The following is an 18,699-nucleotide window of genomic DNA, read 5'->3' on the forward strand; positions in this document are numbered from 1 at the left end:
GATGAGCTCCAGCAATTATTCTGACTGCACGCTTTTGTGCAGTGAACACTCTTTTACTCAATGATGAGTTACCTCAGAATATGATGCCATATGAAAGCAGAGGATGAATATAGGCGTGGTACGCTAATTTGCTGAGATGTATATCCCCAAATTTTCAATGACCCTAATAGCATAAGTAGCTGAACTCAAAGGTTTCAGCAGATCCTCAGTGTGTTTTCCCAGTCCAACCCTTCATCAATGCATACACCTAGAAATTATTCGTATTCTACCTTAGCTACCGATTTCTGATTTGAAGTCTATGTGTATTAATCGTGTCATTCCATTCACTGTCTGGAACTGTATGTACTGTGTTTTGTCGAAGTTTAATGAGAGCCCATTGGCAGAGAACCACTTAATGATTTTCTGAAAAACATCGTTTACAATTTCACCTGTTAATTCTTGTCTGTCGGGTGTGATAGCTATACTTGCATCATCGGCAAAAAGTACCAGCTTTTCATCTTCGTGAATATAGAATGGTAAGTCATTAATATATATTAAGAACAACAGAGAACCCAAGACCGAACCTTGCGGCACCCCATTCTTGACAGTTCCCCAGTTTGAGAAATCACCAGTTTTTTGCATATTATGTGAACTGCTTAATTCAACTTTCTGCACTCTTCCAGTTCGGTATGATTTAAACCATTTGAGCACTGTCCCATTCATACCACAGTACTTGAGCTTGTTGTTGTGGTCTTCAGTCCTGAGACTGGTCTGATGCAGCTCTCCATGCTACTCTATCCTGTGCAAGCCTCTGCATCTCCCGGTACCTACTGCAACCTACATCCATCTGAATCTGCTTAGTGTATTCATCTCTTGGTCTCGCTCTGCGATTTTTACCCTCCACGCTGCCCTCCAATACTAAATTGGTGATCCCTTGATGCCTCAGAACATGTCCTACCAACCGGTCCCGTCTTCTATTCAAGTTGGCCACAAACTTCTCTTCTCCCAAATCCTATTCAATACCTCCTTATTAGTCATGTGATCTCCCCATCTAATCTTCAGCATTCTTCTGTAGCACCACATTTCGAAAGCTTCTATTTTCTTCGTGTCCAAACTATTTATCATCCATGTTTCACTTTCATACATGGCTACATACAAATACTTTCAGAAACGACTTCCTGACACTTAAATCTACACTCCTGGAAACTGAAATAAGAACACTGTGAATTCATTGTCCCAGGAAGGGGAAACTTTATTGACACATTCCTGGGGTCAGATACATCACATGATCACACTGACAGAACCACAGGCACATAGACACAGGCAACAGAGCATGCACAATGTCGGCACTAGTACAATGTATATCCACCTTTCGCAGCAATGCAGGCTGCTATCCTCCCATGGAGACGATCGTAGAGATGCTGGATGTAGTCCTGTGGAACGGCTTGCCATGCCATTTCCACCTGGCGCCTCAGTTGGACCAGCGTTCGTGCTGGACGTGCAGACCGCGTGAGACGACGCTTCATCCAGTCCCACACATGCTCAATGGGGAACAGATCCGGAGATCTTGCTGGCCAGGGTAGTTGACTTACACCTTCTAGAGCACGTTGGGTGGCACGGGATACATGCGGACGTGCATTGTCCTGTTGGAACAACAAGTTCCCTTTCCGATCTAGGAATGGTAGAACGATGGGTTCGATGACGGTTTGGATGTACCGTGCACTATTCAGTGTCCCCTCGACGATCACCAGAGGTGTACGGCCAGTGTAGGAGATCGCTCCCCACACCATGATGCCGGGTGTTGGCCCTGTGTGCCTCGGTCGTATGCAGTCCTGATTGTGGCGCTGACTTGCACGGCGCCAAACATGCATACGACCATCATTGGCACCAAGGCAGAAGCGACTCTCATCGCTGAAGACGATACGTCTCCATTCGTCCCTCCATTCACGCCTGTCCCGACACAACTGGAGCGGGCTGCACGATGTTGGGGCGTGAGCGGCAGACGGCCTAACGGTGTGCGGGACCGTAGCCCAGCTTCAGGGAGACGGTTGCGAATGGTCCTCGCCGATACCCCAGGAGCAACAGTGTCCCTAATTTGCTGGGAAGTGGCGGTGCGGTCCCCTACGGCACTGCTTAGGATCCTACAGTCTTGGCGTGCATCCGTGCTTCGCTACCGTCCGGTCCCAGGTCGACAGGCACGTGCACCTTCCGCCGACCACTGGTGACAACATCGATGTACTGTGGAGACCTCACGCCCCACGTGTTGAGCAATTCGGCGGTACGTCCACCCGGCCTCCCGCATGCCCACTATACGCCCTCGCTCAAAGTCCGTCAACTGCACATACGGTTCACGTCCACGCTGTCGCGGCATGCTACCAGTGTTAAAGACTGCGATGGAGCTCCGTATGCCACAGCAAACTGGCTGACACTGACGGCGGCGGTGCTCAAATGCTGCGCAGCTAGCGCCATTCGACGGCCAACACCGCGGTTCCTGGTGTGTCCGCTGTGCCGTGCGTGTGATCATTGCTTGTACAGCCCTCTCGCAGTGTCCGGAGCAAGTATGGTGGGTCTGACACACCGGTGTCAATGTGTTCTTTTTTCCATTTCCAGGAGTGTATATTCGATGTTAACAAATTTCTCTTCTTGAGAAATGCTTTCCTTGCCATTGCCAGTCTACATTTTATATCCTATCTACTTCGACCATCATCAGTTATTTTGCTCCACAAATAGCAAAACTCCTTTCTTACTTTAGGTGTCTCATTTCCTAATCTAATTCCCTTAGCATCACCCGACTTAATTCGACTGCATTTCATTATCCTCATTTTGCTTCTGTTGATGTTCATCTTATATCCTCCTTTCAATACACAGCCCATTCCGTTCAACTGCTCTTCCAGGTCCTTTGCTGTCTCTGACAGCGAGCCTCAAGGTTTTTATTTCTTCCCTATGGATTTTAATACCTACTCCGAATTTTTCTTTTGTTTCCTTTACTGCTTGCTCAATATAAAGATTGAATAGAAGTATTCCATGATTTACACAATCAAAAGCCTTTGATACATCTCAAAAAATTCCAACGGGTGACTTCTGGTTACTCAGAGCATTTAATATTTCATTAGTGAAAGTATATATAGCATTGTCCGATGAAAACCCCTTCTGGAAACCAAACTGACATTTTGTTAAAACTTTATTTTTACAAAGATGTGAAAATAAAGTGCTCCACCCACACTCCACACCGCATGCCTCAGACTGCGTATCCCACATCTCACACTGCGTTTCATGCACTGCACTGTACATTCCACACGACACACTTCGTACTCCAGCTTCGACGTACATCACTGGACACTACGCACTATGTCCCACAGTCCAGTTGTGTCTATCTCTGTCCGAGGAAAGCATGTTTTTCGTAAGAAACTGCTTCTTACGGGATTGGGTTACTAGCCAATGCCCAACCCCCTCCTCTATCCGTGCTTCAGATCGGGAACGGTGTTGCAAAGACGCTGATCGCATGTGGATCAGAGGAGCAGAAAGAATTTCATGAGATAACTGGGATGAGATTCAAGAGATTTTACCAGTTCAGGTACTTGAGATCCTGATGTGCAACTGCATAGAAATGGACATGTAGGAAAGATAGCAGTGGATATGGAATGCTCAGCTCACAGTCGCACACTAAGATGATGTTCTGTGATATGTCCAGCACTCACGTACAGTTCAGAAACATTGAGCATGACTAAAGAAGAAAAGGAAATATTCCAGACTGAATTTTCACTCTGCAGTGGAGTGTGCGCCGATGTGAAACTTCCTGGCAGATTAAAACTGTGTGCCCGACTGAGACTCGAACTCGGGACCTTTCCCTTTCGCGGACAAGTGCTCTACCAATTGCACAGTCCAGTTGTGTCTATCTCTGTCCGAGGAAAGTATGCTTTTCGTAAGAAACAGCTTTTTACGGGATTGGGTTACTAGCCAATGCCCAACCCCCTCCTCTATCCGTGCTTCAGATCACGAACGGTGTGGCAAAGACTCTGTTCGCATGTTAATCAGAGGAGCAGAAAGAATTTCATGAGATAACTGGGATGAGATTCAAGAGATTTTTATGAGTTCAGGTACTTGAGATCCTGATGTACAACAGCATAGAAATGGACATGTAGGAAAGATAGCAGTGGATATGGGATGCTCAACTCACACTAAGATGATGTTCTGTGATATGTCCAGCACTCACGTACAGTTCAGAAACATTGAGCATGACTAAAGAAGAAAAGGAAATATTGCAGAATGAATTTTCACTCTGCAGCGGAGTGTGCGCTGATGTGAAACTTCCTGGCCGATTAAAACTGTGTGCCGGACCGAGACTCGAACTCGGGACCTTCGCTCTACCAATTGCACTTGCCCGCGAAAGGCAAAGGTCCCGAGTTCGAGTGTCGATTCGGCACACAGTTTTAATCTGCCAGGAAGTTTTCAAAGGAAAAATTGTTAATATTTGTAAGACGAGCGATTAGGATGACAGGGGAACCAGTCTTAGATAAAGGAGAATGGAGGAGCAGGAAGAACAAAGAAATCTGTCTCTTGATGCAACAACAAACAATCCTACGGAACCTGAAGAGCAAAAGAGTCCAGTGGATAGGCCACATAGCGTGTATGCCGGAATACAGACAGGAGAAGAAGGCACTCGAGAGGGAAACCGAACACCAGATACCTCACAGGACAACCAAGGCAACACTGGATGGACCAAGGACCTGGCAGCGCCATGGATTGCAGACACCTGGAAGAACCGAGCGCAACAGAAGGCAATGGAGGCAGTTTGGGTCTGCAGGCCTGTGATCACGGGATGTACACTGGTGTCCAAAATTAAAGCAACAAACGGAAATTTTGTAATGTTGCGTTTATTTTCCCACAAAACAGTATACATAGATGATGGTAAAGAAGAAACAATGTATACAATACAGAACGTAATCAGCTGCAACATGCAGACGATAGACCAAAATTGCTCTCCTTGGTTCGCAGGAGAGCTTCTGTAAAGTTTGAAAGGTAGGAGACGAGGTACTGGCAGAAGTAAAGCTGTGAGGACGGGGCGCGAGTCGTGCTTGGTTAGCTCAGTTGGTAGAGCACTTGCCCGCGAAAGGCAAAGGTCCCGAGTTCGAGTCACGGTCCGGCACACAGTTTTAATCTGCCAGGAAGTTTCACATCAGCGCACACTCCGCTGCAGAGTGAAAATCTGATTCTGGAAACATCCCTCAGGCTGTGGCTATGCCATGTCTCCGCAATATCCTTTCTTTCAGGAGTGCTAGTCCTGCAAGGTTCGCAGGAGAGGTTCTGTAAAGTTTGGAAGGTAGGAGACGAGGTACTGGCAGAAGTAAAGTTTTGAGGACGGGGCGTGAGTCGTGCTTGGGTAGCTCAGTTGGTAGAGCACTTGCCCGCGAAAGGCAAAGGTCCCGAGTTCGAGTCTCGGTCCGGCACACAGTTTTAATCTGCCAGGAAGTTCCAGCATTAACCAAGTACAACAGGCACAGAAGTCCATCCCAAAAACTGACATCCGGCAACTGACAACGCAGTGCTACACATTTACACGCTTGCATTCAACATTTGGCAGCTGCATCGGCTATTTATTTATTTTTATTTACACGCATCACGTTCCATAGGACCAAACTGAGAAGCAAATCTCCAAGGTCATGGAACGTGTCAGTGCATGAAACTACAACATAAAAGTACTAACAGATAAAAATAAATGTTTATGAACCCGAAATAAGTCAGTCCATAAGTTTAAGTAAACGCTATCAGCAATACAATAAGAATCAGCTTAATTTTTCAAGGAACTCCTCGACAGAATAGAAGGAGTGACCCATGAGGAAAATCTTCAGTTTCGATTTCAAAGCGCGTGGATTACTGCTAATATTTTTGAATTCGAGTGGTAGCTTTTTGAAAACGTATCCAGCGGTATACTGCACACCTTTTTGCACAAGAATGAAGGAAACTCCGATTCAATTGCAGGTTTGATTTCTGCCATTAACCGAGTGAAAGCTGCTTATTCTTTGGAATAAGCTAATATTGTTAACAATAAATGACTGTAAGGAATATGTATATATTGAGAGGCCAATGTCAAAATACCCAGACTCGTGAACAGAGGTCGACAAGAGGTTCGTGAACTCACACCGCTTACTGACCGAACCGCCCGTTTCTGAGCCAGAAATATCCTTTTAGTACGGGAAGAGTTACCCCAAAATATAATACCATACGATGAAAATCAGCAAAGTCGACTAACTTTCGTGTCGAAGTATCACTCACTTCGGATACCGTTCGAATAGTAAAAATGGCAGCATAAATTCTTTGAACAAGATTCTGAACGTCGGCTTTCCACGACAGTTTACTCTCTATCTGAACACCTAGAAATTTGAACTGTTCAGTTTCACTAATCATATGCCCATTCTGTGAAATTAAAACGTCAGGTTTTGTTGAATTGCGTGTTAGAAACAGTAGAAACTGAGTCTTACAGTGATTAAAAGTTAGTTTATTTTCTACAAGCCATGAAGTATTTTAAACCGAGCCAATGTTGTACAAAACATCCTTTACTACCAAGCTAGTCACATCAGCGAACTCGTAACACTACAGTGCATATCATTTATATAAATAAGGAGCAGAAGCGGCCCCAACACTGATCCCTGGGGCACCCCCCACTTGACAGTACCCCACTCACACCCCACATCACAGCCGTTATCAACATTGTGAATAATGACCTTTTGCTGTCTGTTGCTAAAGTAAGAGGTGAACCAATTGTGAGCTACTCCCCATATTCCGGAATGGTCCAACTTCTGGAGCAATATTTTGTGATCAACACAGTCAAATGCCTTAATTAAATAAAAAATATACCAAGCGTTCTAAACCTTTTGTTTAGCCCATCCAGTATCTCACACAGAAAAGCGAATATCGCATTTTCAGTTGTTAAACGACTTGTAAAGCCGAACTGTACATCTGATAGCAAATTGTGACATAAAGTGATCAATTATCCTTACATACACAGCCTTTTCAATAACTTCTGCAAACACTGATGGGTTAGAAATAGAACTAAAATTATCAGCATTATTCCATTCTCCTTTTTATAAAGCGGGTTTACTACTGAGTACTTTAATCGCTCAGGAAACTAATCTTTCCTAAAGGAAAATTACAAATGTATCTAAATACAGGGCTAACATGTGCAGCACAGTACTTTAATATTCTACTAGGCACTCCATCATAACCAAGAGAGTCCTTAATCTTCAGTGATTTAATTATTGACTCAATCTACCAGCATTTCGCATTTGCAATGGCCTAGTCCACGTTTATATTAACCAGTGATCTTGCAATGTTATTACTTGTGTACGTTAGCTAGAAAAATGTATTCCTGAACTTTAATTGCTCTACATTAATTATTTTTTGGTCTCGCGATTTTTTACTGTTAGTGTACGAAGGGGAAAAGATGTGGGGAGAAAGGAGGAGGAAAAGGAAAGGGAGTCCTAATGTGATGGAATGGTTGGGGTAGGATTATTATTGGTGAGGTGGGTAAATTTTAGGGCACATTTAGATACCTCGCAGAGACTGACGGTTGAAATTTCGTTGCGGGAAGATGGAGCTGGAAGGTTGATGGAATGTGTCGATGCAGCAGAGGTGGCGAAGTGGATATCGAAATTAGAGGGGGGAGGGACAATAGAATTGTTGAGAGTCGGGTTGCCGATGGTGTTCATTGTCAGTGAGAAGACGTGGGAATCTGATTAGATAGCAGAGAAAAACTCATCAGAGTGCCTAGAAGTTCATTTTCAAGGCCTCTTGTTATATTATAATATACGTATACTCTACGGTGTATATATAGTTTCATTGTGACTGTGTACCTAATGTTGCGCTGTTAGTGTAAACAAGGAATCGAATACGATCAGTGCTTACCGATAGAATATGTATAGTTAAAACTCGATCGCTATAACTCGAGTGTTCATTGCTACCTACAGCAACGATCGAAATGCAGACAGTAATTATAAATTAAAGTTCACAGTAGTTAGCCGTAATTTTGCATGCCGAAATCTGTGTTGAATTAATTTTGATTGCAATATAAGACGACCGCCAGCTCGAAACGCGCGAGGGTTAATTTCGGTAAATGATTTTAATGACTTTGGAATCACACAAATACCGTATTAGAAAGGCAATACACTAAATTGACAAAATGAATACGCACTGACTTACAGGTAAAAGACATGTGTGAACACAAAAGACATTAAACTGAAATGGAATGATGTTAGTTATGTTAATGACCATCAGTAATAATAAATGACCAGCAACAGTTTATGGAATCTGTAGTGTGCTATGTAACCAATGAATATGCCTAATCTTGGCAAAAATGAGTTATTCTTTACTTATTACTACGCAAAGGACTGCTTTTCAGGTTAACGCAGTAAAAACTTTACTTTGGGGCAACGACTGTTTTCAATACTGCTGTTACGTAGACGTATGGACATAATATCACTTACAAAATACAGCATAAATTTCTAAAACTGCTTTGACCAGAAGAAAGCCAGCTTGTTACCATTGTAGAACATGAAACTCTTTTAAATCATTTTAAGTTGATCTGATTAGATTAGATTCAGTTTTAGTTCCATAGACCCAAAAAAATGAGATGTTTCTCATGGGTGTGGAACATGTCAGAAAGTATAACATAAAAAACAGAAAGACATTTGAATATAATACTTACTTTAAGCTGAGAGACACGGACGGTGGTCACCATAGAGAAGATATGGGCTGCAAATGGGCAAATGCATTGAGACAAGTGACTTTACCCCAAGGCATATAATTATTAGTTTATCTCGAAAACGGCGAAAGCTGGTCGAATGTTCACGTGCTACTGTCGTGAGCATCTAAGGAAAGAGGTAGGAGGATAGTGAAACTACCACTACGCACTAAATGGTTGGACGTTCTCGACTGTCCACGGATTCGGAGGCTTGTCTGAAGGAGGATAGATGGTGATGTGTGGCGTCTTTGCGGATAGAGCATAATGTTGGTGGACACACTAATGTTTCGGAGCATACCAGTTACCGTACATTGTTGAACGTGGAATCTGCACGGGATCACCCCTACGTGTTCACATGTCATCAGTTACGATTGCCGTAGGCACGGGACCATCGGGATTCGACCGTCGATCAGTGGAAACGTGTGACTCACATCTTCGGGTGACTCGCATTTTAGCTACTCTAGGTCGACGGTCCACTCCAGAAACGCCGTAATCAAGATGAACGGCGGTTGGAAACGTGCAGCGCGCCATGGACACAGGCTGGTGGGAGCAGTGTTATGCTGTGGGAGACATTCTCCTGCGCTACCATGGGTCCTGAGGTAGTAATCGAAGACACGCTGACAGCTGCGAACCACCTGCATCTCTTCACGTTTTAATGCCTTCCCCGACGGCGATGTCATCTTCGAACAGCGTAACTGCCCCGTGTCTCCGAGCCAGAACCGTGGTGCAGTGGCTTGGGGAGCAATATAGTGAACTCACGTTGATGTCTCGGCGACCAAATTCGCCTGATGTAAATCCAATGGAACCCGTCAGGGTCGCTATCGGGCGCCATCAACCCATACGTGAATCAGCGGCGCGTTATTTACGCGAATTACATGACCTGTGCGTAAACATCTAGTGTCATATACCCCCACAAACCTACTAACAAACAGTCGGATTTCTGATAAGCTCAATAAATGTAAAACTTTGAACATAGCTGCTAAAGTTCAGTGGCCGTGTCAGAATTATATTAGAACAAATGAGCCCTCGGTCACAAATATTAAGTCAATATTGACCAGGTTTAGACGTTACTGTGAGCGTCGTCTTCAGAATTAAAATAACTTCTATACATATTAGGTGTATAATACATTAATAAAATTAAAGTTTATACTGACCGAAAAGAGATGCAGTACTTACAAGTCACATTTAAAAAAAATCTAAGCCGGTAAGGCGACGTCATGAATAGTTTTAAATAAGATGGCGAGTCGCTAAGGGCTGCTCGTACTTGAGTGAACAAGTGTTGCAACAAGACTCGCTATCTTCTTTGCAACTATTCATGACGTCGCCTTTCAGGCTTAGATTTTTTAATATGTGACTTGTAAGTACTGCATCTGTTTCCGCTCAGTACAAACTTTAATTTTATTAACGTATTATATACCTAATGTTTTAGAACAGTTAGTTTAGTTCTGAAGACGACGCTCATAGTAGCGTCGAAACCTGATCAATTTTGACTTAATATCTGTGACCGACGGCTTATTTGTTCAATAAATGTATATTATTTCAAAGATGGGCGAACAAGCCATTAGCCAGGTGTAGATAATGATTTGGCTCACCAGTATATGTAGAAATGTTGAGAACTTAATGAAGGAGGAGATATTAGGAGCCACTTCTTTCTGAGTGGCCCTCGTAAATTATTAACCCAAAGGAAGGGAGCCATCAAAGTGGCTAGATTTTCAGCTGGAAGGTCAGAAGCGACATTCCACCACGGTGTCGCTCAGAGCACCAGTGGGGTAGACGAGGCTCCCCGTGGCTACACCACAGTGAGCGTAAAGAGTTCAGTGAATTCGAAAGTAAAATTCTATGTACCGACTTGACAGAAAATCCTAGGGGCCCGCATCTTGTGGTCGTGCGGTAGCGTTCTCGCTTCCCACGCCCGGGTTCCCGGGTTCGATTCCTGGCGGGGTCAGGGATTTTCTCTGCCTCGTGATGGCTGGGTGTTGTGTGATGTCCTTAGGTTAGTTAGGTTTAAGTAGTTCTAAGTTCTAGGGGACTGATGACCATAGATGTTAAGTCCCATAGTGCTCTGAGCCATTTGAACCATTTGAAAATCCTAGGAAGTTCTGGTCTTACGTTAAATCAGTAAGTGGTTCGAAACAGCATATCCAGACACTCCGGGATGATGATGGCATTGAAACAGAGGATGACACGCGTAAAGCTGAAATACTAAACACCTTTTTCCAAAGCTGTTTGACAGAGGAAGACCGCACTGCAGTTCCTTCTCTAAATCCTCGCACAAGCAAAAAAATGGCTGACATTGAAATAAGTGTCGAAGAAATAGAAAAGCATCTGGAATCACTCAACACATTAAATTCCACTGGACCTGACGGGATACCAATTCGATTCTACACAGAGTACGCGAAAGAACTTGCCCCTCTTCCAACACCCGTGTACCGCAAGTCTCTTGAGGAACGGAAGGTTCCCAATGATTGGAAAAGAGCACAGGTAGTCCCAGTCTTCAAGAAGGGCCGTCGAGCAGATGTGCAAAACTATAGACCTATATCTCTGACGTCGATCTGTTGTAGAATTTTAGAACATGTTTTTTCCTCGAGTATCATGTCGTTTTTGGAAACCCAGAATCTACTCTTTAGGAATCAACATGGATTGCGTAAACAGCGATCGTGTGAGACCCAAATCACTTTATTTGTTCATGAGACCCAGAAAATATTAGATACAGGCTCCCAGGTAGATGCTATTTTCCTTGACTTCCGGAAGGCGTTCGATACAATTCCGCACTGTCGCCTGATAAACAAAGTAAGAGCCTACAGAATATCAGACCAGATGTATGGCTGGATTGAAGAGTTTTTAGCAAACAGAACACAGCATGTTGTTCTCAATGGAGAGACGTCTACAGACGTTAAAGTGACCTCTGGCGTGCCACAGAGGAGTGTTAGGGGACCGTTGCTTTTCACAATATATATAAATGACCTAGTATATAGTGTCGGAAGTTCCATGCGGCTTTTCGCGGATGATGCTGTAGTATACAGAGACGTTGCAGCATTAGAAAATTGTAGCGAAATGCAGGAAGATCTGCAGGGGATAGGCACTTGGTGCAGGGAGTGGCAACTGACCCTTAACATAGACAAATGTAATGTATTGCGAATACATAGAAAGAAGGATCCTTTATTGTATGATTATATGATAGCGGAACAAACACTGGTAGCAGTTACTTCTGTAAAATATCTGGGAGTATGCGTGCGGAGCGATTTGAAGTGGAATGATGATATAAAATTGTTGGTAAGGCGGGTGCCAGGTTGAGATTAATTGGGAGAGTCCTTAGAAAATGTAGTCCATCAACGAAGGAGGTGGCTTACAAAACACTCGTTCGACCTATACTTGGGTATTGCTCATCAGTGTGGGATCCGTACCAGGTCGGGTTGACGGAGGAGATAGAGAAGATCCAAAGAAGAGCGGCGCGTTTCGTCACAGTCTTATTTGGTAAGCGTGATAGCGTTACGGAGATGTTTAGCAAACTCAAGTGGCAGACTGTGCAAGAGAGGCGCTCTGCATCGCGGTGTAGCTTGCTGCCCAGGTTTCGAGAGGGTGCGTTTCTGGATGAGGTATCGAATATATTACTTCCCCCTACTTATACCTCCCGAGGAGATCACGAATGTAAAATTAGAGAGATTCGAGCGCGCCCGGAGGCTTTCCGGCAGTCGTTCTTCCCGCGAACCGCACGCGAGTGGAACAGGAAAGGACGGTAAAGTGCCCTCCGCCACACGCCGCTGGGTGGCTTGTAGATGCAGGTGAGGTGAGCACGTGGCCGGTTCGCAGGGCCAGCGGCCTGCCGCCCTGCCAGCGGACGGGCCCCCGCGCGCCTCGCCGTCTCCCTCGCCCAGCGGCGGCCTCCGCAGGGACCCGCTCATCCACTTCCAGCCGCACGAGACGGGCCGCCGCTGCGTCGACAACCTGCTGAGGTACCGCCAGCCCGGGGAGCAGCAGCGGGCATACAAGCAGCAGCTCGGTGAGTCCGCACTCTGCCCTGTAACACGCTCCTGCTGCACCATAGTGGACCGCAGCTCGTGGTCGTGCGGTAGCGTTCTCGCTTCCGGGTTCGATTCCCGGCGGGATCAGGGATTTTTCTCTGCCTCGTGATGACTGGGTGTTGTGTGGTGTCCTTAGGTTAGTTAGGTTTTAGTAGTTCTAGGCCACTGATGACCTCGGGTGTTAAGTCCCACAGTGCTCAGAGCCATTTGAACCATGACAATGGTGTTGGACTTAGGGCGATCAACAGCAGTATCATCGGCGCACTTGCAAGGTGTCGTAATGCAAATCTCATAGGGCGAGTTGGGGACGGTGGGGAGGGGAGCGGCAGGGAGGGAGGCAGCAAGGGACGGACGATGTCTATTCCCATAGAGTATTTATTCAATGAGATTTTCACTCTGCAGCGGAGTGTGCGCGGATATAAAACTTAAAACTGTGTGCCAGGCCGAGACTCGAACTCGGGACCTTGGCCTTTCGCGGGCAAGTGCTCTACCGACTGAGCTATCCAAGCACGACTCACACCCTCTCCTCACAGACATACTTCTGCCAGTACCTCGTCGCCGAACTTCACAGAAGATTTCCTTAGATGGAAGAGCACTTCCCCGCGAAAGGCAAAGGTCCCGAGTTGGAGTCTCGGTCCGACACACAGTTTTAATCTGCCAGGAAGTTTCATTTCAGCGCATACTCCGCTGCAGAGTGAAAATCTCATCCTGGATACATCACCCACGCTATGGCTAAGCCATGTCTCCGCAATATTCTTTCTTTCAGGAGTGCTAGTTCTGCAAGGTTCGCAGGAGAGCTTCTGTAAAGTTTGGAAGGTAGGAGACGAGGTACTGGCAGAAGTAAAGCTGTGATGAGGGGGCGTGAGTCCTGCTCGGGTAGCTCAGTTGGTAGAGCACTTGCCCGGAAAAGGCAAAGATCCCGAGTTCGAGTCTCGGTCCGGCACACAGTTTTAATCTGCCAGGAAGTTTCATATCAGGGCACACTCCGCTGCAGAGTGAAGATCTCATTCTAGAGACATCCTCCAGGCTGTGGCTAAGCCATGTCTCCCCAGTATCCTTTCTTTCAGGAGTGCTAGTTCTGCAAGGTTCGCAGGAGAGCTTCTGTGAAGTTTGGAGACGAGGTAGTGGCAGAAGTAAATCTGTGAGGACGGGGTGTGAGTCGTGCTTGGGTTAGCTCAGTTGGTAGAGCACTTCCCCGCGAAAGGCAAAGGTCCCGAGTTCGAGTCTCGTGCTGGCACGCAGTTTTAATCTGCCAGGAAGTTTTATTTGTATTGTTTTTAACTGTTTTTGTTTTGAGTTATCGGTATTCTAACTGGTTCAATGCAGCGTGCTACGAATTCCTCTCCTGTGCCAACCTCTTCATTCCATAGTCACACTTGCAACCTGCATCCTCAATTATTTATTTGAAAGTATTCAAATCTCTTTCTCCCTCTACAGTTTTCACCTCTACATTTCCCTCTAGTACCATGGAAGCCTTTCCCTGATGTCTTAACAGATGTCCAATCATACTGTCCGTTCTCCGTTTCAGTGTTTTCGTCCGCCCCCGGTAGCTGAGTGGCCTAGCCGGCACGGTACCTCAACGTGTTCGGTCGGAGAGCTGGTTAGCCTCTGTAATAAAAAAACTGAGTGAAAGGATCAACAACGAACTTAAACGGATGTCATGTGACCTCCGCAACGACCAAGCACAAAAAAAAAGAATGAAGAAAAAGTGGTGAGCGCGACAGATTGTCAATCCTAAGGGCCCGGGTTCGATTCCCGGCTGGGTCGGAGATTTTCTCCGCTCACAGACTGGGTGTTGTGTTGTTCTAATCATCATCATTTCATCACCATCGACGCGCAAGTCGCCGAAGTGGCGTCAAATAGAAAGACCTGCACCCGGCGAACGGTCTAATCGACGGGAGTCCCTAGCCACACGACATTCTACACTCCTGGAAATTGAAATAAGAACACCGTGAATTCATTGTCCCAGGAAGGGGAAACTTTATTGACACATTCCTGGGGTCAGATACATCACATGATCATACTGACAGAACCACAGGCACATAGACACAGGCAACAGAGCATGCACAATGTCGGCACTAGTACAGTGTATATCCACCTTTCGCAGCAATGCAGGCTCCTATTCTCCCATGGAGACGATCGTAGAGATGCTGGATGTAGTCCTGTGGAACGGCTTGCCATGCCATTTCCACCTGGCGCCTCAGTTGGACCAGCGTTCGTGCTGGACGTGCAGACCGCGTGAGACGACGCTTCATCCAGTCCCAAACATGCTCAATGGGGGACAGATCCGGAGATCTTGCTGGCCAGGGTAGTTGACTTACACCTTCTAGAGCACGTTGGGTGGCACGGGATACATGCGGACGTGCATTGTCCTGTTGGAACAGCAAGTTCCCTTGCCGGTCTAGGAATGGTACAACGATGGGTTCGATGACGGTTTGGATGTACCGTGCACTGTTTAGTGTCCCCTCGACGATCACCAGAAGTGTACGGCCAGTGTAGGAGATCGCTCCCCACACCATGATGCCGGCTGTTGGCCCTGTGTGCCTCGGTCGTATGCAGTCCTGATTGTGGCGCTCACCTGCACGGCGCCAAACACGCATACGACCATCATTGGCACCAAGGCAGAAGCGACTCTCATCGCTGAAGACGACACGTCTCCATTTGTCCCTCCATTCACGCCTGTCGCGACATCACTGGAGGCGGGCTGCACGATGTTGGGGCGTGAGCAGAAGACGGTCTAACGGTGTGCGGGACCGTAGCCCAGCTTCATGGAGACGGTTGCGAATGGTCCTCGCCGATACCCCACGAGCAACAGTGTCCCTAATTTGCTGGGAAGTGGCGGTGCGGTCCCCTACGGCACTGCGTAGGATCCTACGGTCTTGGCGTGCATCCGTGCGTCGCTGCGGTCCGGTCCCAGGTCGACGGGCACGTGCACCTTCCGCCGACCACTGGCGACAACATCGATGTACTTGGAGACCTCACGCCCCACGTGTTGAGCAATTCGGCGGTACGTCCACCCAGCCTCCCGCATGCCCACTATACGCCCTCGCTCAAAGTCCGTCAACTGCACATACGGTTCACGTCCACGCTGTCGCGGCATGCTACCAGTGTTAAAGACTGCGATGGAGCTCCGTATGCCACGGCAAACTGGCTGACACTGACGGCGGCGGTGCACAAATGCTGCGCAGCTAGCGCCATTCGACGGCCAACACCGCGGTTCCTGGTGTGTCCGCTGTGCCGTGCGTGTGATCATTGCTTGTACAGCCCTCTCGCAGTGTCCGGAGCAAGTATGGTGGGTCTGACACACCGGTGTCAATGTGTTATTTTTTCCATTTCCAGGAGTGTATATATCACTGTTTTCCACATATTCCTTTCCTCTGCGATTTTGCGCAAAAACCTCCCCATTCCTTACGTTATCAGTCCAGCTAATTTTCAACATCGTTCTGTGGCACCACATCTCAAATACTTCGATTCCCTTCTGTTCCGGTTTTCCCACAGTCCATGTGACATTCATTACTACAAAATGCTGCGGTCCAAATGTTCGTTCTCAGAAATATCTTCCTCATATTAAGACCTATGTTTGGTGCTAATAGACTTCTCTTGGCCAGGAATGGCCTTTCTCCCATTGCTAGTCTGCTCTTGATGTCCTCCTTGCTCCATCCATCATTGGTTATTTTGCTGCCTACGTAGCAGAATTCCTTAACTTCATCTAGTTGCTGACCATAATCCAGATGCTAAGTTTTTCGCTTTTCTCATTTCTCCTACTTCTCACTAGTTTTGTCTTTATTCCATTTACTCTCAATCCACATCCTCTTCTTACTAAACATTTCATTCAGCTCAGCAGATCATGTAATTGTTCCTCACTTTCACTCAGGATAGCAATGTCATCAACGAATCGCATCACAGATATTCTCTCATCTCGAATTTTAATTAGACTCCTGAATCTTTCTTTTATTTCCGTCATTGCGTCTTCGATGTATAGGTTGAAAGGAGGGTTGAAAGATTATATCCCTGTCTTATACCTTTTTTTTAATCCGAGCCCTCCGTTCTTGGTCTTCCATTCTTATTATTCCCTTTTGAGTCTGCTTGTAATTTACCCCTATTTTCCTCCGAATTACGAACTTCTTGCACTATCTAACACTGTCGCATGCTTTTTCCAGGTCGACGAATCCTATGAACGTGTCTCGATTTTTGTTTAGTCTTGCTGCTATTGCCAGCCGCAACGTCAGAACTGCCTCTCTGGTGCCTTTACCTTTCCCAAAGCCAAACTAATCATCCGGCAAATCCTAAATCTTCTTTGCTTATAAAGTGTTAAAATCCACGTGTTAACCGCAAATGGCTCTGAGCGCTATGGGACTGCTGTGGTCATAAGTCCCCTAGAACTCAGAACTACCTAAACCTAACTAACCTAAGGACATCACACACATCCATGCCCGAGGCAGGATTCGAACCTGCGACCGTAGCAGTCGCACGGTTCCGGACTGCGCGCCTAGAACTGCGAGACCACCGCGGCCGGCCAATGTTAACCGCAAAACCTGGTGTTGTGGTACGCTAACCTACGTGATGTGTGTGGTTCTAGTTGGTGTGCAATGAGAACAGAGGCCAGGTAAACGGCGTAGGACAGTTACACTGAAAAGTCCATAAACCCACGTACTAGCCCTTTCGAGGAAACCTAATCACTACAGCAGCTTTTGAATGTTCATGATTAGTGCGAAATGAAACAGCCGAAGTTTTGTATTGACTCGGGAGCAGAACAAATAAGGTGGTCGAGTTGGACGGCCGGTACCGAGTTGCCGGTCATCTCCGATGCAGAGGCCAGGTGCGAGTGATGCTGAGGCAGACACTGGCGGCGGCGGCGGGACGCACGGGGTCGTGCGTGGCGCAGTGCCTGATTCAGACTTTCACTGAAGAACTACAGGTGCTGCCGGCGCCCGGGCAACAGCTCTTCGCACGTAACATTAGCGACTGCGTTCCTAAGCGTAAAATTCAGTACACATCCGCAAAACACTGAAGGGCCATATAAAATCAGTTGGGCGCCTACACCACACTTCTAACACACTCAAAATGCAATTTTCAAAAATCCATGAAATACCTCTTCAGGAAATCAACTGCAAATAAAGAGAATGCAAAAAATAGAAAGGATGAAAAAAGAAATGGAACGAAAGTCGTGTTTAGTGAGGAAAAGGATGGTACTGACTGTTCCGTTTGGTTCATTTTCACCCTAAGTCAAGGAAACATCGAGCCAGTGTATATACATCTGCGCTAAATAGCTTTTATAACTCTGAAAATTTGTTGAGTTAGCTGTAAAGTGCACTACTGCCCATTAAAATTGCTGCACCAGAAATAAATGCAGATGATAAACGGGTATTCATTGGACAAATATATTATACTAGCGCTGATATGTGATTACATTTTCACGCAATTTGGGTGCATAGATCCTGAGAAATCAGTACCCAGAACAACCACCTCTGGCCGTGATAACGGCCTTAATACGCCTGGGCGTTGAGTCAAACAGATCTTGGATGGCGTGTGCAGGTACAGCTGCCCATGCAGCTTCAACACGATACCACAGTTCATCGAGAGTAGTGACTGGCGTATTGTGACGAGACAGTTGCTCGGCCACCATTGACCAGACGTTTTCAATTGGTGAGAGATCTGGAGAATGTGCTGGTCAGGGCAGCAGTCGAACATTTTCTGTATCGAGAAAGGCCCGTACAGGACCTGCAACATGCGGTCGTGCATTATCCTGCTGAAATGTAGGGTTACCCATGGATCGAATGAAGGGTAGAGCCACGGGTCGTAACACATCTGAAATGTAACGTCCACTGTTGAAAGTGCCGTCAATGCGAACAAGAGGTGACCGAGACGTGTAACCAATGGCACCCCATACCATCAAGCCGGGTGATACGCCAGTATGGCGATGACGAATACACGCTTCCAATGTGCGTTCACCACGATGTC

General features: G+C 46.4%; 1 protein-coding gene across 1 annotated transcript in view; it reads left to right on the forward strand.

Annotated features, from left to right (window-relative positions):
• The window catches only part of LOC126293301 (uncharacterized), a 270,221-nt gene that overhangs the window by 189,078 nt on the left and 62,444 nt on the right, over positions 1-18,699 (forward strand). The window contains exon 4 of the mRNA XM_049986432.1: positions 12,527-12,716. Within this exon, the coding sequence (XP_049842389.1) occupies positions 12,527-12,716 (190 nt within the window). The remainder of the gene's footprint in view (positions 1-12,526; positions 12,717-18,699) is intronic.

The sequence above is a fragment of the Schistocerca gregaria genome, chromosome 10 (assembly GCF_023897955.1).
Source record: "Schistocerca gregaria isolate iqSchGreg1 chromosome 10, iqSchGreg1.2, whole genome shotgun sequence".
NCBI classification, from domain to species: domain Eukaryota; kingdom Metazoa; phylum Arthropoda; class Insecta; order Orthoptera; family Acrididae; genus Schistocerca; species Schistocerca gregaria.